This window comes from Lissotriton helveticus, chromosome 11 (assembly GCF_964261635.1).
Source record: "Lissotriton helveticus chromosome 11, aLisHel1.1, whole genome shotgun sequence".
Taxonomy (NCBI): domain Eukaryota; kingdom Metazoa; phylum Chordata; class Amphibia; order Caudata; family Salamandridae; genus Lissotriton; species Lissotriton helveticus.
Genome location: NC_136072.1, coordinates 810,383,663 through 810,407,829, shown reverse-complemented (window position 1 = coordinate 810,407,829; position 24,167 = coordinate 810,383,663). Strand labels below are relative to the sequence as shown.

Genomic DNA, 24,167 nt, shown 5'->3' with positions numbered 1-24,167 from the left:
GATCAAATGAAAACCGTTGTGTTTGGTTTATTTCTCTTATAAGGTCATAAACAACTAAATATCTTTTTTAAGTACAGTAAAGGGTATTTCATTCCTTATAACACATGCCCACACCATCAACCTTCCCACAAGCTAGTTAAAGGCTTAGTATCTTGCTCTTTTCATCGTTGTTGCAGACACGAAGAATAAACCAGAATATATACTGCAAAATTAAACACACCAAAAAGCAATTGGTAATTTTGCCAACAGATATTAGAATCAGTTTTATGTAAATTGAATTAAAAATGCTGTTGCCCATGAAACATGCAGAGATTCTATCTTTCCTGTAATGACCTATAACTTGAAGAGAAAATAAACGTTGCCAAATATATTTCCTTTCTGTTGATCGCTTTTCAATTTAAAAACACAAATCATCAGATGGAAATGCAGTTCCTGTTTTGTTCAAACAGCAGCTGTAAGTATGGTCCATGTCCTGCCTTATCCCTTGACGGTTGGCAGAAAGCATTGTACCATCAGAACTCAACTGTAATAACTCATTAGAGTTAAGTAGCTACATCATTTCTTTATTATAGGCGACAAGATATGACACAAATCACCTGTAATAAGGAAATTACAGATGGGATTTTAAATTTAGATTGTAAGCTCCCATGTATTATAAATATATATCCTGTGTGATGTATGCTCCTTTCTGTACAGTGTTGCAGATGTTTGAAGTAGCTCATCCATTCCAGGGTTTTAGTTTGCATACTGGGACCTGCAGGCCTAAATTAACAATTGAATAAACAATACTACAAACATCAGAATGCAAAAATAAACGCCTGTCCTGGATGAGCTGCTAATGCATGGACCTGAGAATTTTCAGAGCTCTGTTTTATTATGGGCACTGGGTTGACTAACTCCAAATTTCACCATCTTCCTGGGTCTCCACCCACCCTGCATCTTTTCAGTCACCTGCGGAGCAGCTGAGATTGCAAAGCAGGTTCCCAGCTATCGTAGGCGCGTGGGAATAGGGCCAGGATCCCATGATAAGCAAATAACTCTGGCAGGCAAACATTGAAAAAGGCCTCCCAGCTCTCTGCCCTCATTCTTCCTTGCCCCGCCCACCTGTTGCCTCTACAGGTGTTTTCATTTCCTTGTCGAACGAGCCCGGGCACAGGAGAGACTGGTAGAGGAGGAGGTGAGCAGCGGCTAGAAGCATATCAAACCCAGGGGGAGAGCGGAAGGACGGACTGGACTAACCGGACCTACCGGCAACTTGTTTACCGTCTTGGGTCGGCTGCAAAGTGGGACTTCCACTACTGAAGACAACTAGGCCGAGGAAGAGCGTGAGCTTTCCAGCCGTAAGTGGACGTTCCTGAAGGGGAGGCGTGAATCCGACGGACAAAATGGTAAGCACAGGTATAACTGACAAGCGATCTGACGTCACGAGCGTGACGTGTCACGGGTGTTTCACTCAACATTACTTGCATGTATATATATGTGTACCTTTGAGGAATTTTGCTACAGTTATTGACGTCGTTCCCTTGATTTTAAGTTCACTAACTTCGGTTTCATATCTGTCCTCGGTGCCCATGGACAGTAACTTAAGTGCTTTAACGACAATGTTAGCGCTTTGGTATGCAAAGTAGCAAAGGGAAAAGAAACGAGAGGGCTCAGCCTTCTTTGTCGTCGTTGCAGTTAGAGGGCGCTCTGCAATGACCTTATCAATTTCTTTTTAAAAGTCTTCGCGTTATTATGACTGCATTTAAGTGTGGGAAGTTAAATGTAACGCACCCGAATACCACCGAGGCTACACTTCTTCCCAGTGGCGTGAAGTAGGCCTCCGCGGTGTGGGGGGCACGGAGCTCCAGGGGGGGCACCTTAGCACGGTACCTTGGCCTGGAAGCTCCTGACTGACCCCGAAGCCCTTCCTGTACGTGACTCCGGAGGGGGGTACTTTCCAGGAGCCCCCCTCAAGTTTCGTTACGCCACTGTTTTCATATTAGATGTATCTAGAACCGCTGTACAGCGTCACTTTAAAAGTTACACCATCCGCAGAGATAGGAGGTGATCTGCTTACTTGAGCGCTTTAGAAAAGAGAAACTCTCTCCATAGAAGAGTGAAGAGAAGCGCCAGAAATGTCTTCGTGATGCATCGAATTTGCACGTTAGGCGAGCAAACATGCATGTCTACTTAATTAACGTTGTAATGTGTTTATGTAGATCTGGCTAGTGTATGGTACTGATGTCAGCAGAAATGGCACTTTCCTCGTCCCAAGATTGTGTTAAATACTGTCCATCCCAACGTTACTCGTTTAATGGAGCCCCAAAAGAAGCAAAGGGTGGTTTCGCCCTGTAGAGGTTAATCACTATGTCCTGCAAGTTATATGCAGAAGTTGCCGCAGGCGCATAGCCTAGCGACCTACGCACCGGAATTCATATCAGAGGCATTTACTACAATCAGGGCTTTAAGTGTGTGTGTGTGTGGGGGGGGGGGGGTCTGTGGGGAGCTGAGCAACCCCAGTTTTTTGGGGGACCTCGAAAGGGGGCTCTAGCGGGCTCTATTTTCGGGCCTCAAAGGTCAAAGGTAGGGTGAGCAGATGTCTCGGTTTTTATTTGGTGTTACTAGTGTGGGTAACATGTCTTGATATTGAAATACTGCCAATTTCGTTTTTCACTATTGAAAGGCTATCTTGCCCATAGGCTAACATGGGGAATGCTGTGTGACATGTTTACCTGCATATCTTCCCATAACGGCAAGATAGACTATGGAATCTGGTATCACTGAACTCCGAATTTAATAGCACATCCTTTAGTGCAGATGGTTTTTAAATTCTAAGTTTGGAAATAGCCCTTTTACAAAGTGGCTATTTTCCTGTTCAGCCTTTCTGTGTGCCTCTGCCTGGTTTTGTATTGACTGTCTGGTTTGTGAGTGACAGGGGCTGGGGGCGGCTCCAGGAGGCTGGCTGAGTCAGCACAAGGCTGACGAGACCCATGTGCATGTAGAGTGGTGGGAAGAGTAGCACCTGGGTCTCAAAAGTGCTGTGCCTGCCTGCCTCAATGCTGGCTCCACCTCCTGCGGTGTGTCTGATAACACTGGCCCACACTCACCAAGGAAGAAGTGGTTTAGATTGGGTCCAGAACCCCTCACACAAGAAGAACAAAGACTTTTGGGGTAATACAAGTAGGACTGCAGCCCCAGTAAAAATAGATTAGGAAACTTTGTGATCAAGAGGGAATTCGTGCTGAGTGTCTGGGAGCTGATCTACAGTTGCTGTGATTGCTGAGGAAGGGACTGTCTGCTGTGTGCTGTGTCCCCCTAACGTGAAGAGGAGCTGTGCTGTGTGCTTTGCCCCTCTGAAGCCTGCCGTCTCCAAGGGCCTAAAAAGAGCTGGGAACTCAGGGATACAAAAGTTCTCCAGCACCCACCCTTCCAGCTGCTGTGTGGGTCTCTGTGCTGTGCCTTCATGAAGCTGCCCCCCTTTGAAATCTGTCTCGGTGTGCTCATCGGCATACAGCTGGGGCGTAAGGTCGTGAGGCCTGCTGTGCCTCAAACGTGATCTGCCCCAGGATCGAGTCCCTCGCGCTCTGTGTGTGTGGATTAATGCACCGCTGAGGAACTTTGGAGTGCCTGCTTTGCCCCTGAGCGCTGTGTGCTTGAAAACACCCTGCCAGTATTCACCACCACCGGCCCGGGATCGTCATTTCCGAGCCGCGCTCGGATTGGTCACAGCAGCGAGGATTTCCCCCAGCAACGCCAAGGTTCGTCAGGTGGAGCTACGTTGCGTCTGGAGAGGCGCAAGGCATCCCCTAGCAACCGGGGTTCCCTCGCGCCTGTCATCGAGGAAAGGAGCTGCCTGAACCTGAGGCCGAGGCGCGTCCCACCGGCGAAAGCGGCTTCACCGAAGATCAGTGCGGACCGCAAAGCCCCCTTCACATCCTAAGGTAACCAGAGTATGGACAGGGGGTGAGATTATGAACTCACGCGCTACAGACGGGCCTGCCTTCTCTTTACAGGTTGCCCTGTTGCTACTTACATGTCAGTGGCATAACAAAACTTGTAAATCTTTTGGCAGTAAATATTGCCCCATGTCCTTTAGGAACGATCCATATCTGCTGTGTAGATTTCACAGTTCTCTACAGATTTCTATATTTGCATAAATTTACAAGTAGAAAGTGTGCCTGAGTATCAGATTGAGTCAGAGTGATGATTATTTGGAGTACTGATTTATTGAATCGTAGAGTTAATTCATGCAGGGATTTCGCCGAACCTGATTCCTTCAGTAATCCAGTGAAGGCTCCTAACCCTTAGGACTGGGTGATAAGCATGTGGATGCTCTCAATCCCTCTCACTCACTGGGTCTGAGACCTATCATGACACAGGGAGGAGGTCTCGAGATGTGCTGCGGATTGCGAGAGGTTTCGGCACAATTAACTTAATTGCTAGTCCAACAAGGGCCTCTCTTATTGTAGAGACCATTTATTCATGCCTATGTGTAAAACTCAATGGTCCTCCATTTGAAACATTTGCAGTAAAGCTGTAAGTAAAGAGTTGGCTGGCAAAAGGTAGAAGGTCTGCTGAAGAAAATTGTTGTGAGAAACCCCAGCAAAATGAACACAGTGAATATCTTTAAGGGTTTTGGGAAATCCTGCAATAGATTTCTAAGTAATGTAAATCATTTTTACTTTTTTTTTTAAGTGTTTGGTATTTTATGGCTTATACTTCATATACTTTTTTGCCTATTTTATTATCCTTTGCTGGATGCGACTTCATGAATTTCCTAAGCACACAATGCTAGTTATCCTGATTTAGACCACGCCCCTACTCGGATAGGCCACACCCTTTAAGAAATTTTCCCCCTCCTTTTTAGAGCACCCCCAGTTTCCCCCCCCCTTAAAGCCCTGACTACAATAAAATGGAGAACAGTAACATTTGGCAAAGGCAGCTAACACGTCTGTTTGGCCCGCAAAATGGAATAGGCACAGAGTGGCGCAACGATTCCATGCATGCTTCAGTGTGAACCAGAATTGTATCTGTAGCTCTTAGTGCCAATATAGGCAACTTACCCAACAAGAACATAGCATGTACATCAATAAATAAACACACAAGACATGTTTGTTGTGAAAGATTTTGCTGCAGGTTTTATTTCATACCAGAAATATGCCAACTTGGTGTCACCTACCCAGCCTGACCTTGGACAAACTTTCCCTTCGTCTCTCTGCTGTATCTATACACTACCCCTTTTGCCCTCACCCCTTTCCCTTCCTCACCCCATTTTCCTTTTCTTCTATGCTCCTAAAAAAGATTTTCTGGTATCTTTTGTAACTATTTTCCCCTTGTCCTTTCTTCCTCCTACCCCTTTACCCTATCCCCTTACCCTTCCTGCTCCATTCACCTTGTTCCCCTATGTTCTTTAAATGCTTTTGTTGATACTTATATAACTTTTAACTGATGTAATTTGCAACATTATTGCCCCTCATGTAAAGCGCTCGGATTCCACTGGGTCTAGCCAGCGCTATATAATAACTCATTAATTACATTTGATCCCATTTAGTACTCTTTCTCCCTTTGTCTACCTCCCTAGCTCATATCCTCTCTCTCCCCTGAATCTCTCACCTTACCTGTTAGCCTGCCTAGCCCCCTGTCCTTTGTGCCCTTTGACTAAGCACTCCTTTTCCCCTTGTTGGGGAAAGATCCAATATTTATACTCTGGAGTCTCAGTGTACCCGCTGAGAGAGTCCACTGTGCCAAGGGAGCCACTCACAGCTGAGGTATGGTATGGCACCCCTTGCCAAAGCACTCCCTCTCCCCTTTTTGGGGAAGGATCCAGTATGTAGGCCTGGAGTCTCAGAGACCCCTCTGAGAGAGTCCACTGCGTAAAGGGAGCCTCCCGCAACAGAGATAGGGAAGTGACACCACTTCCCCTGGAATCACAGCTTACAGGACTTTGGACGTTGCTTTGACTCGTCTACCGGTTTGTGTCCCCGTCGCCCTTCCCCTCCTCTTTCCTTGCGATGTCCTTCAGCCTCCCGTCCTCTTTCCCGTCTTCATTACCTATCTACTTCCCCAGCTCCTTCCCCCCTCCCCTGAATCTTTCCCCTTGCCTGCTTTTCCCCTTTCATATTTGTGCTTATTGTTTATCTTGACTTTACAAGTAACTATGTTGTCATGCTCTAATAACTGTGTAACCTTTGTAACGATGTAACCTGTAACTACGATCTGATGCTCATGTAAAGCGCTCTGATACCTCTGGGTCTAGCCAGCACTATATAAAACCTTTAAAATAAAAATAAAATAAAGGACTAACCTAAGCTGCCCTGCCCGCCTGATGAGCCAACTGCACCGTGGCCAACCCAATCAGTGCTACCATTTTGTGAGGATTATCCCGCCTAAATACAGTGGACCACCAGTCCATCCATTTACTCATGCCTTTTTAGGGGCAGAGCGTGTCCAGTCAAGCCCCTGGTTGCTCAGGCTTACAACTGCTCGAAGAACTAGCGAGGTGCTGATGTTTTCCTCAAGGGTCCTGCCATAAAGACTCCTGGCGTTGTTTGGCTTCTGCACCCCTATTGTGCTCCTGAAGAGGCTACCCCTGTGTACCATTCAGTCTCCGGATGGCCCTGTAACTCCACCTGCAACACAAATTAACAAGTTAACATGTTCCTACCCTAGCTACGCACCCCAGCCAACAAGCTGGGTATGCGGTAGGGAGGGAGACGGCGTGACCAGAAGGCCCAAAAAGAAAGCCAGATGGGAAGGGGCAGGTATAAGTAGCTTGCCCCCCACCCTCTGATGTGCCGGAAGTGACACGTGGCCCGCGCCAGACTTTGGGGACTCCCCTAGGGTCCCAACCACTAGACATGTTGTTGTGCCTAATGTGGCACTAGGGTGGCCGCCCTCCTGAGTGGTCACACTGCGTGTGCCGCAGGCAGCCTCATTCGCCACAACATAATATTCTCCAAAGACCTGTGGAAACATCCAGGATGTGCAGTGGCTCTGTATCTGCAGTATGGATCTAATTAGTGTTACAAAAGACAGCACAAACTGTCTGCAGTCATGCACTAAACAAGCATTGGTAAATTCATTAGGTTTTGCCTATGTGATTATTAATAAGCTGTTTTTTGTTGTAAGCTGTAGCTTGCTGAGTAGTTGTACAATATACGTTACAGAAAGACTGTTAAAGTGTTATGACTTGTTTAAGTACCAAAAGGCAATATATAGTGCTGTTACTAGTGGTGCTGTGCGGGTAAGTAATAGCAACATTTTGGAAAAAACGAAAGAGGGAAATAATAGAATTAATTGATGTAATAGCAGTCAGTCAGTCAGTCAAAAAGCTTTATTGTCGGTTGAAAACCATAAAAGCAGAACACATTGGTAAATTTACAGTTTGGCCGACACTAAAAACATTATATACAATATAAAACTTAAAAAAATATATATAAGCATGAAAAATTAAAACAGGTGGTTAAATACAGACATAATATGGGTAATTGTGTGTTACAGATCCCAAGTAAATTCAAGGGGGTGAAAAATCAATTAGGGCAAGATGCGATTTAAATTCGGCTCCTCTAGTACACCACATCGAAAATAGGTATCTAGAGGTCACGAACACAACCAAAGCAGAAGAATCCTATTTTAGCAATCCAAACACCTCTCCATTGGCCCTTTCGTTCTCGTTTTTCTGGTGCTCGTAGTACTGGGCCATCTGGAGGATGGCTGCTGGTTTAGAAGCCGCCCAACTAGTCTCACTAGTCTGTAATTTCTGTGAGACTTCTGGTAATAAACCTTTGACATAGTTCTGTACGAACAAGTGGTGTCCGGTTGCAGTGGACATGTCTTGTCCACTATAGTCGGAGAACACTGTCTCGAACCGAGAGAAGAACTCTGACGCATCTTCCTGCGGCTTTTGGCGGCAAGCTGTCACGATAGACCAGTCTATATTTTTCTCAGGGACTAATGTTTTTACTTTCTGCACTATTTTGTCCGGGAGGTCTAATATCGCTTTTAAGGGTTTCTGCCCAGGTTGTCGATTGTAATAGCAATAATATGTGTTTAGAGGAGTTCTGACAACTTATGGGCCTGGTGCCACTGCACCTGCTGCACCATTCAAATCATGACCCTGTTGTCTGCAAGGTAACTGCGCTTGTGACTGCCTGTCTAGTAGTCAAATATAGCAATATTAGGTGTTTAGTGGGGTGCCTAGATATTTTGGTCCTGGTGCTACTGCACCTGCTGCACTATTGACATCATAACCCTTGTGCTTGCTAGATAACTGCACTTGTGATTGCCTGTTTAGTTGTAAAATGTAGCAATATGTTTTGATTAGAGGAGTGCTGATTTTTTTTTTATTTGCCTGGTACCACTGCACCTGCTTCACCATTCAAATCATGACACTAGTGCCTGAAAGATGACTTCACTTCTGACTGTCTGTTTAGTTGTAAAATATAGCAATAATCGGTATTTAGTAGGGTGCCTGGAGCGTTTGGTCCCGGTGCCGTTGCACCTGCTGCACCATTCAAATAATCACCATTTTGCCTGCAAAATAACTGCACTTGTGACTGTCTGTAAAGTAGTAAAATATAGCAATATTTGGTGGTTTATTTGAATTTTGATTCCTTTTGGGTCCGGTGCCACAGCACCTTTCAAATCATCACCTTGTTGTCTGCAAGGTAACTGCACTTGTGACTGCCTGTTTAGTTTAAAATGTTAGCAATAATCTGGGTTTATTGAGGCCCCTAGATCTTTTCGGTCCAGTGCCACTACACCTGCCGCACCAATCAAATCAAGTCCCTTATAACTGCAAGGTAACTGCCTGTTTAGTAGTCAAATATAGCAATATTATGTGTTTAGAGGAGTTCCGACAACGTGTGGGCTCTGTGCTACTGCACCTGCTCCACCATTCAAATCATGGCCCTGTTGTCTGAAAGGTAACTGCACTTGTGGCTGCCTGTTTAGTAGTAAAATATAGCATAGCTCTTGTATTTTAACTTAACGTGAAATGTTTATAACAATATTTAGAATTTGATCATAAGGACAAAATAGATTACATTGAAAACATCAATGCAATAATGAATACAAAGTGCAAAGAAAGGCACTGAGGCATGAATAGGAAATGCCACAAACGTTCAAAGGCTAAAGCATCTGCTTTACACAACTAAGTAATTAAAATCAAGCATTCCAGCATACTTTTAGAAGCTGTCTGCCTTTTCCATTGGAAGAGATCTTATCTTGACAGTGAATGGGGCTTAAACAGTGTGATCCGCTTTAGTAGAAGTATCTTAAATGCATGCAGCCTGGGGAAGTTAACAAAAAAGAGTTCCACACAATCGCTAATGAACACAGTAATTCAGCTATGGGAAGGGATAAGAACTCCCTTTTAAGATATATTGAATACCAGAGATTTCACAGGTGCAACACAAGCGCTGTGAAGGCAAAACCTAAAAAGAGAGTGCGCTGGTAGAGCTCCAGTGGCTCCGGATCGAACAACGGGTGCAGTTCAAGGCCCTTTCTATTGCTCATCAGGCCTATTACAATAAAGGATGTCAGTAATAACAATCCTTAGTGCAGCCCCATGCCCTTAGCAGGGTCCTCAGGTTGGCAAACGCGTAACTCAAGGCTGTTCTGAAAATTCACATAGCGAAATGGGGAGGTCACTCCTCTTATCTGGCTCCTAAGTTTTGGAACTCCTTGCCGATGAGGTTGCACCAAATGCAGCAAGAACTTTCTTTTAGAAAACTACTGAAAACTTGGCTGTTTAGGAATTAGCTGACTTCCCAATTAATACTTGGATTCAGTGTTGGATAGCTGCTGGTGGGATTACAGTGCTGGGAAGTCTTTGAGTAGCCATGCGATAGTGTAGAATAGAGGAAAATGCTTCAAAAATAGACATCCTTGGCACCTTCTATGGCCCATATACAACCCCATTTTTATAGTGCTTATGTGGTAAGGTGCTATAATAAAGGATGATTTAGTAGTCTATGGGACAAAGATTGTGAGTTCTCAGAATTTTGTGGAAGCCTACGTGTCTCAGCCTCTTACTATGGCTTTGTTTTCAAGACAGTAATTCAGAGGTGCTTGACAGAATGCTAGAATGTATCAAGACTGTTCTGATGTATCTAATGTTTGTCTGAGTTTCTCAGTGGGTTTGGATTCTGTGAAAAGAAGCGATGACAATAACAGTGGGTTTGAGCCGGAGAACATGAGAACCTAACAGGAGGGCCACAAAGCACCAGCACCATCAGCTGCCATTTTAAAAAGAGACTTAAAAACGTTTATGTTTGACTCTAATTAACTCTCATGGTAGTTTCCCTCTGATACCAGTCTTTGTAGCCTTTGGGTGCCGGGACGCTTTGGAAAGAAGCAGCCCCACGCTTTACAAATGCCTTTGATTGATTGAAAATTGCAAAAAACACAGTTGATGGACAGAATGTAGAACAATGTCATACATTCACCCCACTACAAGGATCTGGGCCTAAATCCATCGTTTTTTTGCACTCCACACCACCCTGGGTTAGACACTGGCTATATGCAAATCAGCTCTGACCCTGTGCCTCATGGGAACAGTCCAGTCCGAACTACCAAGCCATGTCTTTCCCAGACCGGAATCAAGCATCCAAGGACCGGTTTCTGGCTATCAGCCTTCATTCAGCCTGGATAGCTTGACTCCAGTGGTGTGGAGAGCCTGGGACTCACGTCTGAGCATACCCAGCCCACTCGGGGAGAAAATTGCAAAAAACACAGTTGATGGACAGAATGTAGAACGTGTCTAGCCAGTGTCTAACCCAGGGTGGTGTGGAGTGCAAAAAAACGATGGATTTAGGCCCAGATCCCTGTACTGGGGTGAATGTATGACATTGTTCTACATTCTGTCCATCAACTGTGTTTTTGGCAATTTTCACCCCGAGTGGGCTGGGTATGCTCAGACGTGAGTCCCAGGCTCTCCACACCACTGGAGTCAAGCTATCCAGGCTGATGAAGGCTGATAGCCAGAAACCGGTCCTTGGATGCTTGATTCCGGTCCGGGAAAGACATGGCTTGGTAGTTCGGACTGGACTGTTCCCATGAGGCACAGGGTCAGAGCTGATTTGCATATAGCCAGTGTCTAACCCAGGGTGGTGTGGAGTGCAAAACAACGATGGATTTAGGCCCAGATCCCTGTACTGGGGTGAATGTATGACATTGTTCTACATTCTGTCCATCAACTGTGTTTTTTGCAATTTTCACCCCGAGTGGGCTGGGTATGCTCAGACGTGAGTCCCAGGCTCTCCACACCACTGGAGTCAAGCTATCCAGGCTGATGAAGGCTGATAGCCAGAAACCGGTCCTTGGATGCTTGATTCCGGTCCGGGAAAGACATGGCTTGGTAGTTCGGACTGGACTGTTCCCATGAGGCACAGGGTCAGAGCTGATTTGCATATAGCCAGTGTCTAACCCAGGGTGGTGTGGAGTGCAAAAAAACGATGGATTTAGGCCCAGATCCCTGTACTGGGGTGAATGTATGACATTGTTCTACATTCTGTCCATCAACTGTGTTTTTTGATTGATTGAAAGCACGCAGATATTTTAAACACCCTTAAATCCACCCCAGCAGTGAAATTACATTCATTCCAAGCAAAAAATTTAGTTTTGAGAGTGCCCAAAGAGACTAGCCTGACGTTTGTGCCTAGTTTGAGAGTCTTTTGGTGGACCAGTGTTTGGTGAGGGGCAGCATTGAACATAGTTCAGTTGGTTACTAGCTGCTGCTCCACCTTGTCTCAAAATGAAAAGTTTACGTAGGGGGGGTACTGAGCAGTAACTGAAAGGACACCCACATTTGCTCCCCACCCCAATGGTACCACATTTTAGGGGTTTGTATCTTGTGATCCATCGGTCTTGGTAACAAATGTCTGGGTATTCACGCCCCAGGGATCTGGGCATCCACCAGTTCCTTTATGTAACTTGGGTTTCGAAATTGTGGTCAAGATACACTTTGAAATGTCGATGTGTCCTGAACTGTAAATTGCACATAGGTGATTAAAATGATAGGAAAAAAATTCCAGCTCTAAGGTGAAAGGGAAATTTGCTGTGCTAAAATAGGGTTATTTAGGCTGTTGCAAAGTCTGGTAGGGTGAAGGAGCTGCCATTGTGAGAGCACAATTGACCACATTGCAGTGCCTTTGCAGCTAGGTTGGTTTATGTTTCAGGTTGCCTTTACAGTTTTGATTCCTATATATGGTGTTGGAGTATTATTCTGGGTCCCCATTCCAAAGAATTCTGCTCACCCTCGCCTACAAGGCTCTCCACAACGGCGGACCCTTCTACATCAACCACCGCCTGACATTTCACCAACCGACCAGACAACTCCAATCCACTCACCCCATCTTCGCACACGTTCCCCACATCCAACGGAGCCATAGTGGAGGCCGCTCTTTCTCCTACCTCGCTGCCAAATTCTGGAATGACCTCCAATCCCACCTCCGAACTGCCCCCTCTCTCACTGACTTCAGGAAGGGACTCTAGACCTGGCTCTTCGATTGAGGCTCACCGTACCCCAGTGCCTGCATACTTCTCGAGGTGAAAAGCTGTGCTTAACAAATATTGATTGATTGTTTTCCTGCTCTTGCTCTGGAATTTGCAGGACAACAGGCTGATTATTTTCTTCAGCCAGGAATTACCAACTTTTTTGATGATGATGATGATAGTTACCTGGTATGGGTGCAAAAGTTAACTTGCTTTGTGTCGCTAGAATAATACATTGGTTGAGTTTGTGAATGATGGTGGTATTATTAATTTTATCCTTTAAAAAAAAAAAAACAATTTTAAACAATTCTGTATTGTTTTTTTGTAGGTAGTAACATGGCAGCAGTCCCATACACCTATGCATTGCCAATACACTTTTTAACAATTATCGCAGATTATAGGAACATGTTCATGGTGTAGCAATGATGCTCCCATTAATCAATTCAGGGCTAATTAGACACTTTGCCTAAACTGTATAGTTCATAACCTTTTAAACCATTGCTTACGCCCACTCCAATGCATTCCCAATGTTCCACCCACTATACCACTCTCCTCCTCATCTCAGACCCTAAAACCAGATGGAACGCCCCGGGATAAAGCTGATTGTTCAACATGCTTTGGGTGCTAATTAGTAACAGCCGTAGGGGACTGTGGTCCATATCCCCTCCCCAGTCCTCTTATGGGTGATTCTGCTATGTTCATGTCCCTACCTTGGCATTTCCCGTCACAAATGCCGTCAGTGCTTCCAGCCAAAGGCCTGCTATGGTCTTCCTGCAGAGCCCCCTCTGCTCCTCTTTCTGGAGAGCTGCCCCTTCTGCTAAAGCCCATTTCTCCACAATTCTCTTCCACCTGCAATTTGGCAGTCAGTATGTTGATTTCCAATGTAATGCGATTTCCTTTCTGGCTATTGTAAGGACAGGGTCTAAGAATTTATTGCCCACTTTATTTTCTGGTCTGTGCCAATATTATCCAAGCAGGCAGACATTTATTGTGAGTATTTTGTGTCTGTTGGGCGTGCGCTCTATGTCGTCTGGAGAGCTGCCCCTTCTGCTATAACCCATTTCTCCACAATTCTCTTCCACCTGCAATTTGGCAGTCAGTATGTTGATTTCCAATGTAATGCGATTTCCTTTCTGGCTATTGTAAGGACTGGGTCTAAGAATTTATTGCCCACTTTATTTTCTGGTCTTTGCCAATATTATCCTAGCAGGCAGACATTTATTGTGAGTATTTTGTGTCTGTTGGGCATGCGCTCTATGTCCTCTTCCACTGTGGCCCAAAATTGATCCACTATCGAACAGCTCCATTACAGGTGCATTAAGTCAGCATCCAAATTCTGAGCAACAGCTCATAGCGTCAATTTTTTAAATAACATTTACTCTGTGAGGGGTGAGGTATGTCATGTGCAGGTAGTTACATTTCATATATTTGTATCTAGTGTTTTGGGAAATCTTGTGTACGTGTTCCAGTGACTGTTCCCACTCCTTTTCCATGAATACCCTATTCAACTTGTCTCGCAGTTGTCGATAGGTCAGCAATTGTCATGAGTAAGGACATTTTATAAAACTAGGAAATTAATTTGTTTCCCCCTCCAAATGTGTGCAGTCTGGAGTACGTCCTGGATCTGCATGTACGAGGGGTGATGTCCCCACACCTGGGACTGCGTGCGCCGCAGCAGGGTATATGTCAGGAATTGCATCTGGAGTAAGCCATCCTCCTCAACCAAGGCTTCCATCATGTGTATTCTTCTGCCCCTCCTCATAGGTCTCCCATTGTTTTGATTCACGCTCTCGTCCACTCCTCCAATCTCAGTTCTGTAATGCCTCTCCCACTTAGAGTGGGCAGGCCTATGAGTGGGAGAGCAGGAGCCTAAAGACTGTGCCATTGACTACTGTTTTTCAGCAGCAAGACACTATGGTGAACAAGGTGGGCCATCGTGCCAGTTTCAGCTTAACTCCCAACAGCACTGCCAATATGACCCCCGATGTGGAGGGTTCCCTATATCCCTCACTTCTTCCCTATTGTTGCCTGCCAACCAGCGAGCTTGCCATTGTAACTGAAAGTACAGCTCAAAGTCTGGGGCCCCTTAATGTAATTGATTTTATCCTTGATTCTAATTTCAGCTGGTTGAGGGATTGGAGAATGTAGGCGATATACAGGAATTCGGGCATTTTATGGATTCCCCAACAGCCACTGCTCCAGTAAACTCTATTTCTGTTTTTTTTGGGTTATCCTAAGTAAATGCATGGCCTTCATCAGTAGCTGAGGCTATCCGGTTTCTTTGTGTCTCTAACTTGAGTGGAGATATCCAGAGTAATCGAGTCCTCTGAGGGTGATTGATAAGAGCCCATAGAGTCTGATGAGTGCATTGAAAGTTTCTGGCAGGTGGTAATAGGGTCTGGTTTCATCACTGACTATTCACATTCCTGTGGCATGTACATCATTGGTGATTGGGCTGGGCTCCAGGATTCTGTGAAGTGTGTGCTATTGTTTATTCTTTTTTCTTTTTCTTTCTTTCATGTTAGGGTGACCAGCGCGTGCGGGGGCTCCAGCAGGAAGTGGACGAGATTGGCAACTTACTGGTTGGCACTGTCCAGCAGGTCAACGAGAGGACTGAGCAGGTGCCCGAAATGATGGATCGATTAGAGAGCCTTACAGCCGATGTGAGTAAATGGATCGTGCTTGCGTTTAAGTTATTGTCCACGTTCTGCTAAAAGGTGGCACCTAACTTTGTGCAAAGTTAATGTCTGAGGGAAACTCCAAATCTATGCAGTACGGTTAGCCAGGTGGCAAGAGGGCACCTGAAAACGCAGAGATCCTACTGGCAATACGATTACAAATGCTGCCATATGCGTTTGTGTGCAAAACTTGTATCATTTGCTTTTGCGTAATTGCGTGGAATTTCAGCAAAAGTATGCGACATTATGTCAAATGCAAATCTGTTGTTTGGTGCTATATTTTAGCGCAATAGGAGTCCTCACATCAAGTTCAGAATTGAGGACTCATTTTGCTTGAAAAAAGTGTAAAAAAAAAAAAAAAGAAAAAGCCCCTTCCCATGCATTTGCAGTAACTTTTGAAAGGGAATGTCAGGTTTGTGGTAAATTCATCGCAAATGACAATTAATTACACGTAATTGTTTATGCACAATCTAAACTGCGCATTTAATAGTGCACATGACCTCCAAATATATGCTCTGCTTTTCTTCTAAGATATAGCAAATTCAGAAAAACATGACCTCCTTAGGAATTGCAAGCTTATGCCCTACTTTAGGGCAAAGATGGCCGGACAAAACCACACTCTCTTGGCCACCTGTCAGAGAGCAACCACACATAGATGCTGCTGTAGCTTCCCTACCTTCCCAGGAGTATGGTAAACGAATACACCTCTTTCTCGCGGGTCTATACAGCACACCCTTTTCATTAGGTTTGCATTGCCTTACAGCCTACTGTGTAGTCCCCAACAGCACATAGTTTTTCCTTTTGATTCTCAATTAACCATGTTTGCAGCTTGTCCAAATAGAGCAGTTTCCTTTTGATCCCTAGTTCCTAGTTCTGTTTTCTGCAAGTTTTGCAACTTTTGATTGGAATATCATTACTTCACAGCTGCCCCTTCTCCAATACATAGGATTTACAAAACTGAGGTGAAGTAAAGTTTAAATTCATCCTGAAAACCTATTACCCATACATAAATGATGGCTCAAGACCTCTGAGGCACTTGACGGGTTATAATTGCACAATGGGGGGTGGGAGGAGGTCTTGGGTGGGGACCACAAAACTATGCAGCACACCACAGGGCCTATTCTTCATGCACCCTTAATCTCACAAGTACACAACAATGTGTATAGGTAGTGCCACTCAGGGTCTCGCCCTCTGCACATCTTTATGTCACAAGTGCTCTATTATGTGTATGGCTAGCATCACTCCTTCTGCTCACCCTTAATGTCACAAGCGCACCACTATGTGTATGGCTAGCATCACTCTTTCTGCTCACCCTTCATGTCACAAGTGCAACACTATGTGTATGGCTAGCATCACTCCGTCCGCTCACCCTTAATGTCATAAGCACACCACTATGTGTATGGCTAGCATCACTCCCTCTGCTCACCCTTAATGTCACAAGCACACCACTATGTGTATGGCTAGCATCACTCCCTCCGCTCACCCTTAATGTCACAAGCGCAACACTATGTGTATGGCTAGCATCACTCCCTCTGCTCACCCTTAATGTCACAAGCGCACCACTATGTGTATGGCTAGCATCACTCCCTCCGCTCACCCTTAATGTCACAAGCGCAACACTATGTGTATGGCTAGCATCACTCCATCCGCTCACCCTTAATGTCACAAGCGCACCACTATGTGTACGGCTAGCATCACTCCTTCTGCTCACCCTTAATGTCACAAGCACACCACTATGTGTATGGCTAGCATCACTCCCTCCGCTCACCCTTAATGTCACAAGCGCACCACTATGTGTACGGCTAGCATCACTCCTTCTGCTCACCCTTAATGTCACAAGCACACCACTATGTGTATGGCTAGCATCACTCCCTCCGCTCACCCTTAATGTCACAAGCGCACCACTATGTGTACGGCTAGCATCACTCCTTCGGCTCACCCTTAATGTCACAAGCACACCACTATGTGTTTGGCTAGCATCACTCCCTCCGCTCACTCTTAATGTCACAAATACACCACTATGTGTATGGCTAGCATCACTCCCTCCGCTCACCCTAATGTCACAAGCGCACCACTATGTGTATGGTTAGCGTTACTCAGGTGCTCTCCCTCCACAAAATCCTTTATGTCGCAAGTTTACATTTTTATTTGTTCACAAGAATGGAAAAAATAGTGTAGTGTGCTCTTCTTAGAAGAAGGCTGGATAAATGAAAGAATTGCAGGGTGGTAATGTTCACCACTCCCATCAGTGCAATTTCTTTACCTGCAATCAGTGCAATTTCTTTACCTGCAATCCATTCACTCCGAATGAGCTAACAGTGTGTTAATCACTGTTGCCCCTTTCTTTTAATTCACATTTATTATAACCCTTTAAAATTTAGTAAGGTTTAATCAGTTTTCTGTTTGTGTCACAGTTTTTAGCTGTGTTGTTTTCATCTTTTGTAACCGATAATTATAAAAAGGAAAATGTGATTGTAAATGACGGAACCCTACTCAATTAAAAACACTTATTTTCCTATTGTCTGGGGCAAAGCTAGGCACAGGCTGGCGCTTGTGAAATTATACCTGCCGACGGATCGGGGAGGCCTGGCTGCTCCTTGTTTCGAACACTACTATCTGGCCGCTCAGCTGCAATGGGTTGCTCGCTGGCTGGCGGATAGGGGCAAGGATGATACAGCCACAACAATGCCGCCATACTCGCTAGAACAAATAACCAGACTTTTCCATCCTCTTGCTACAGTTACACGGCTGACACCGCTCCTCTTAGCTGTGGCATACAAGTGCTATCGAAGGGCCCTATATCTCAACCGCAATGCTGTCCCTTACGCACCAGCCATACCTCTGGAGGGTTCCCCTAGCGGTGGAGGGGTGCTTCCGGCTCCTGCGCTTGTGGAATGGTGGGAGGCCGATGTTCGTACGCTTGGAGATCTATACCTGGATGGTGAGCTCATACCATACGAGACCATGGTGGCAGAGGAGGGGCGTCTAACTATGCAATACCTACACGTCATGGGGAGAGGCAGGCACCTGGTTCGCTGGTTCGCGGCATTGCTGAGGGAACATGCGGCTCTCAGCTTGATCCCGCTTCGATGCAAATGGGAACTGAACCTGGTGGATAAGGAGTGGGAAAGGATACTTAAAAGTCCCGTGCATATTCCCAGAAACATGCGGTTCTGCCAAATCTAGTTATTCATTGTCCACAGGGCTTATCTCACACCAGAGCTGATCAACAGGTATTTTCATCGTAACCATGCACTGTGCCCTAGGTGTAATGAGCTGGGAGCAGGGTTCTTGCACATGCTGTGGAGCTGTCCTGGGTTGGGCATCTAGTGGCATACGATTAGTGGGCTGCTGCAGGGTAGCACAGGTCGTACCATACCCTTTGACTGGCCTGAGTACTATGGCACCACTTTAAGAGGTCCCCTAAAGACAAGGTAACGTCCTGATTCTTGGATCTGGGGCTCGTGGCAAAGCGCCTCCTTACAAGGAGATGGAAGGCGCATGACCCGCTGCACACATGGGCATGGAGTTCCTCATTTCAGGCATGGGCTAGGGCAGAGGGGACTGCCATCCGAAGGAAGGAAACGCTGGGGTTGCGGAAGGAGCCTATAGCGTCCAAAAGGGAACAGATGCTCTGTGCGTTACAGCGGCTGGAAAGGGAGGGCCACATAAGACACATAGAGGAAGCAGGTAATGACCACGCAGGTGGAGGCATGCCACAGGCCGCTGTACTGACTGGATAGTATGGTCCCACTTTCTCCAACTCTACTCCCGAACAAGTGCAACTACACTAGCGCGGTTATAGCTGAGGAGCACACAAGTGGCCCCGGTGGGCGAGGGGTGGGGGCAAAGGTAAGGGGGGAGGGAGTTAAGTATGTACAAATGGTTTACCCTGCCATTGTTGTTATTGTTCCTTTGCTTTGTAAGTAAATCATCTGTTTCATTGATCGAGCTGAACGATCAGCATTGGACCACACGAGTAACTGGGAGGTTAATACACTGCTTTTCTACTGCAACTTAGAGACTGCATCAGAACTGGCAGAACGCAGTACAGCTAGCTCCTGGGTGAGCATTCATTGTCTCATTCGCAGTAAAATTTGAACGCATGTTAAACTAATGTGGCCACACGCCCATGTACTGATAAACAATCTATGCATGATTGCAAACTTCTGTATGCAATGCCTGTTATCACGGAGTGTAATCTTAAAACAATGAAAACAGATTTGAAAAAAAAACACTTATATTCCTATATTATTTTTTTGTTTTATAAAACGTTTTAAAAATGGATATGTCTATTGCCTATGTTGTTTGTTGTAACATTTGATCCGAAAGAGCTAGATTTTGTTTTTTTTGTTTTGTTTGCCTCTTCTGAAATCTACATACTATATGGCAGATGACGAATTAAGGGGTGAATCCCGAACTATGTCATTTTTGCTGCAGAATCACAATTCTCTTTATCCTCTGTATGAGCAACCAGTTGTAACTCTGTGGTCCAAATGAGGCAACTTTTGAAAGCTCTCCTTCTGCAGGCCACCCTGTCCAGCAAGTAGAACACCCCCTTCATTTTACAGTTTAGGCTGCAAATGGCTACTCGACTAGCACACCTCTAAATAGTGATTTGCAAAAGGAAAGTCTTGGACTGGAAACATTGTGCATGGAGACTTTGGGCAGACATAGGCTGGGGGACAGCAGTGGCAGAATGAGGCTATAGTGAGAGCTACTTCTGGTCATGAAAGACCCTATTTAGGTAATACCAAATGTTATCACTTTAAAAAACTGAACATATTTGTTAAACCAAATTATGGTGTTCACTAGTTTAATTTTATCAGTAGTGACCACCTAAGCATTTCTGGCAAGCAAAAGAGCTTTAAATGTGTTTTTTTGGAAAAGCAACCTTCTGGTTTCTCAGACTATCATGTGCAAATCAGCCTTGACCCTGCTCTCCATGGGAACAGTCCAGCCCCAACTGCCAAGCCAGGTCCTCCCTGCACCAGAAACAATCATCATGGGACCAGTTTCAGGGTATCACTCCATATTATCAGGCTGGCTTGAATCCAGTGGTGTAGTGAGCAAGGGACCAACATCTGGGCATAACCATACACATATAATAGGGTGCACATAGCAACGTCACAAAATAAAATGAAGGACGGAGTGCTGCAGCTTTTCATACACTGACCCTGAGTTACAGATCTGGGTTTAATCCAACATTATTTTGCTTGCCTTGTCACCCCAGTTTGGACCCAGCCAAAACTGGAATGGTGTGGTGGGCAAAAAAATACACAGATTTAAGCCAAGATCTCTGTACTGGGGGTTAATGTTTGACATGCTCAGCATTCTGTTCATCAATTGTTCTATTTGTGTTTGTCACCCCAAGTGGGATGGGTGTGCCCAGATGTGGGGCCCGTGCTCACCATGTCACTGGATTCAAGCTAATCTGGCTAATGAGGGGTGATACCCCGAAACCGGTCCCAAGATTCTTGTTTCCTGTCTAGGGAGGACCTGGCCTGGCAGTTCAGGCTGGTCTGTTCCCATAAGCAGCAGGATCAAGACTGATTTGCATATGGCTGGGGTTTAACTGGAATGGCAAGGTAGGCAAAAACATGATGAATTTAACCCAGATCTCTGTACTGGGGGTGACTATTTGACATTCTTTAGCATTCCATCCATCAAGTGCTCTTTTTGTATTTTTATATCACTATTGTTTCATGAATGGATAAAAGTGTGCCAGAGATGTACCCCTTGTGATTGGCTATATTTAACACCAGGAATAGCTTCCAGGCATTTCTTAGTGAGGCACACAATAGAAGAGACACACAAGCACACATAAAAATGCACACATGCATACACATACTGCCACACGGACGTGAGACTCTTAAATGCCTCAGCTCTGGATCCAGACCCTACTCTCCTCCCCTTCTGAGTTAATCTTCCACCTAACTCACTAATTTTCCCCTTTGCTCCGGTATTCCCACAATTTAGTGAGGCCACAGTGGTTAGTGCTCTAGCTACTGCTGGCCGTCTTCTGTCCTTGCCGCACACATAATGTGACTGATAAAGCAACGCTTACAGCATGTTAAGACAGATGGTCATGTAGCATACCACATAGGCTCACACAGTGTCTGCCTGAATATTATAATGAGACCCTACCATTGCTTTGGCTGGCTGCCATCCTCAGGGTCTTGAGATGAACACACATCCTCTGAATGAAGTACTGGGTTTAGCATCATCTTCAAGAGCTACTTCTGGAGTTCTGGTGAGCTGCCAGTAGCTCCCGTGCTACTTGTTGGAGATCCTAGCCCTAAATCAGCCCTTGTATCTGCTTTATGCTATTTCCATCAGCCACATGCACAGAGCTCAATCAATACCTCTCTTGAAAATTAATGTCAGTCAATTTTATTTTGAGAGCACAGGGTCACCTCCATTAGATAATTTAAAAACCTAATGTGAGTAACAATAACTGATTGATTGATCACCTTTATGGAGCACGCTGCAAAGAAACCCAATTTTGTGCTGCCACTGCTGGTGAATAACATTGTGCAAAGTCTTACTGGAGAGAATACAATGCCTAGACGTTTGCAACAGTTATACTCATTTTATCTAGTTTGTGAAATCGAAGACAGTTGTTCCCAGTGCTTAATTTGAGCCGGTGGTCACCGCATTTAATGGTTTTCGGTGCTCGGCACCGGCACTTATTTATCAACACGGCACTTATAACAGTCTGACACATGTTGGCGCTACTCATATAATCTAGAGAAAAGCAGAACAGTTGTTTAATAATACAATACACATTAAAAATTACTAATACCTGCCTCCCCAGCGATTCCTTTAGCTTTGTGGACATGTACTTATTTGAACTGTTGCACTTGAAGGCAAGAGGGATGGTTAGTATTTGTTTTGACAGCAATGACAGGGGCGATAGGTGATGCAAGCTGGGAGATGATGTGGTCTGTCGGCCACCACATATGGTGCTGGAAACCATGGTTCAAACCTCGGGGTCGCGTCCACATTCTGTGATTCTGGGCAAATCACTTAATTTACCGTACCTTAATGTGTAATGTAAGTACGGTGATCATGTAAAGTGCTCCAATACCTTCTCATCGAGTTCGCGCTATATAAATATGAAGAAGAAAGGAAAAAAAAGCTGCAGTGGCCTCTCTTGGTAAAGGCCCCGGCACTTCATATTTTGCAAATTAAGCACTGGTTGTTCCACAGAATGAAAGAATTGTATCAGTGATATAATGTGATGCCTTTAAACTTCTAATGTGATTTTTCTCTTATTATTCAGCCTTGTGATTTGTTTCTCTTTCCGCAGTGTGAGCGATTTCATCAGAAACAGACTCCTAAGGTGTCCACGATGCCCAGAACTGGCCCTAGCACAATCACCAGCACACGCACCAGCGCTAGCACCAGGTGCAAGGTCACCGTTGCCATCTGCGTGGTCATGGGCCTGATCATGATCATCATCATATGTGTTGTATCCATCCATGCCAATAGAGAGGAAGGCAAAGCACCAGAAGATGCAGCAGAGCCACTGGCTAACCTCACCAAACCTGGGGCCTGAAATCCTAAAGGCTTTACTCCTCACCTAGACCCTACTGCAGGCCTGGACCACAAACTGAGCACAGGCTTTCATCTCTAGATGCTCATAATATGGCAGCTGATGTGATATGAAGAATGCCTTCGTTCTCCCGGTGACAGACATTATGCTTGCGTTTAAATTGCTTATGTTGTCCACACTGCAGAGCACAGTTGCTTTTAGACAAAGAGACATTAATGGGGCATAGCTAGATGGCGTGGTTTGAAGGTTGATACATAGTTCATGAATTAGTTATGTAGGTTAGTTCATAACGAACAGGGTACATATTAGAAATGGAAATGGAAGATATACTTTACAATGTAAACAGGAGGGATGTGTGACATCACATATCTGTTATAGAGCGGTGCAGAGGCTGCTTTAAGAAAACAATCCCACCATGTGGGTGTTGAGTCTCATTCTAAACCGCATCAATAATTGGTAGCCTGTAAATTTGCTTGCCCAGGTTATTTTGGAGGTGGAAGTCTGCCACTGAGAATTGTTTGCCTCCTACATGTATTCATCTTGGGGATGTATGATGTTACATCGTGATCATTTAGATCGCGGTAAATAACATCGCTGTTTTTTTACAACACAAGTCGTTACAGCAACTTGAGCTGTAGGGCGCTGGACTTAGGAATAGTATGATTTACTATTCCAACTCCAGCCTACGTAAAGTAGGGAAGGTGTTGGAATAGTAAATCACACTATTCCTTAGTCTAGAGCGCCTTCCAGTGCAAGTCATGGTAACGACTTGCGTTGTAAAAGCAGCAATCTAAATGTACTGTGGTGTTTTGACCGCATTGTTAAGGTCGTTTCCCCATCTTGGTTGTGAAGGTGACTAGAACATGGTCATCTGCTGAGTGTTGGTATCTTGTATGGGTTAGTGCTTTTCTGCGTGAGACAAATAATTTTGAATGTGACTCTGTGTCTTGCTTCAGGATAGTGAAGCCACTGAAGTGGACTGCTACTAGTTCATGTTTGGTGAGGTCAGATTTCAGAAGATTCACTTGACTCTGAAGACATTTTCCAACGTTATGCCTTATTTTAGTAGTTGGCCGTTTTCTGATGTGGTGAAAAACGTACCTAAAATGTTCTATTAATCAGCAGTATCCTGGTTTTATGCTTTATGCTATCTAAACACAGACTCATGCTTCCATATGTTTCCCAGTGAGGTTCTGTCAGGGATCCAAATTTTGCCGTCATTGTCCAGACATCTCCTACTGCGTAGCATTCATTAGTCCAAGGACTTCAGTAATCTGTGCATTGACTTCGATGCCCTGATGCCTTGATGCCTCCTATTGAAGCACCCCGAATTATATGAATTTGCTCTATTTTTGGATGTCAGCTGATGTGGTATTCTAAGTAACCCGAACTTTGCATCCTGCCCCTAAATGTCTGCATGTGTGTTTATAAACTAACCTGCGATTTACTCTTAA

The 24,167-nt window shown here is 45.0% G+C and overlaps 1 protein-coding gene across 1 annotated transcript; it reads left to right on the top strand.

Annotated features, from left to right (window-relative positions):
* The first annotated feature begins 1,254 nt into the window (after positions 1–1,254).
* LOC144791198 (uncharacterized) lies at positions 1,255–23,547 on the top strand. The gene is made up of 3 exons (XM_078665840.1): positions 1,255–1,388; positions 15,003–15,140; positions 22,468–23,547. The coding sequence occupies exons 1-3, from the start codon at positions 1,386–1,388 to the stop codon at positions 22,714–22,716; spliced, it is 390 nt and encodes a 129-aa protein (XP_078521966.1). The 5' UTR covers positions 1,255–1,385; the 3' UTR covers positions 22,717–23,547.
* Positions 23,548–24,167: the final 620 nt, after the last annotated feature.

Excerpts from the sequence above, each read along its gene's own strand:
- LOC144791198 (XM_078665840.1), top strand. Across the intron at positions 15,141-22,467 it reads TAGAGAGCCTTACAGCCGAT|TGTGAGCGATTTCATCAGAA; the intron begins GTGAGTAAATGG and ends CTCTTTCCGCAG.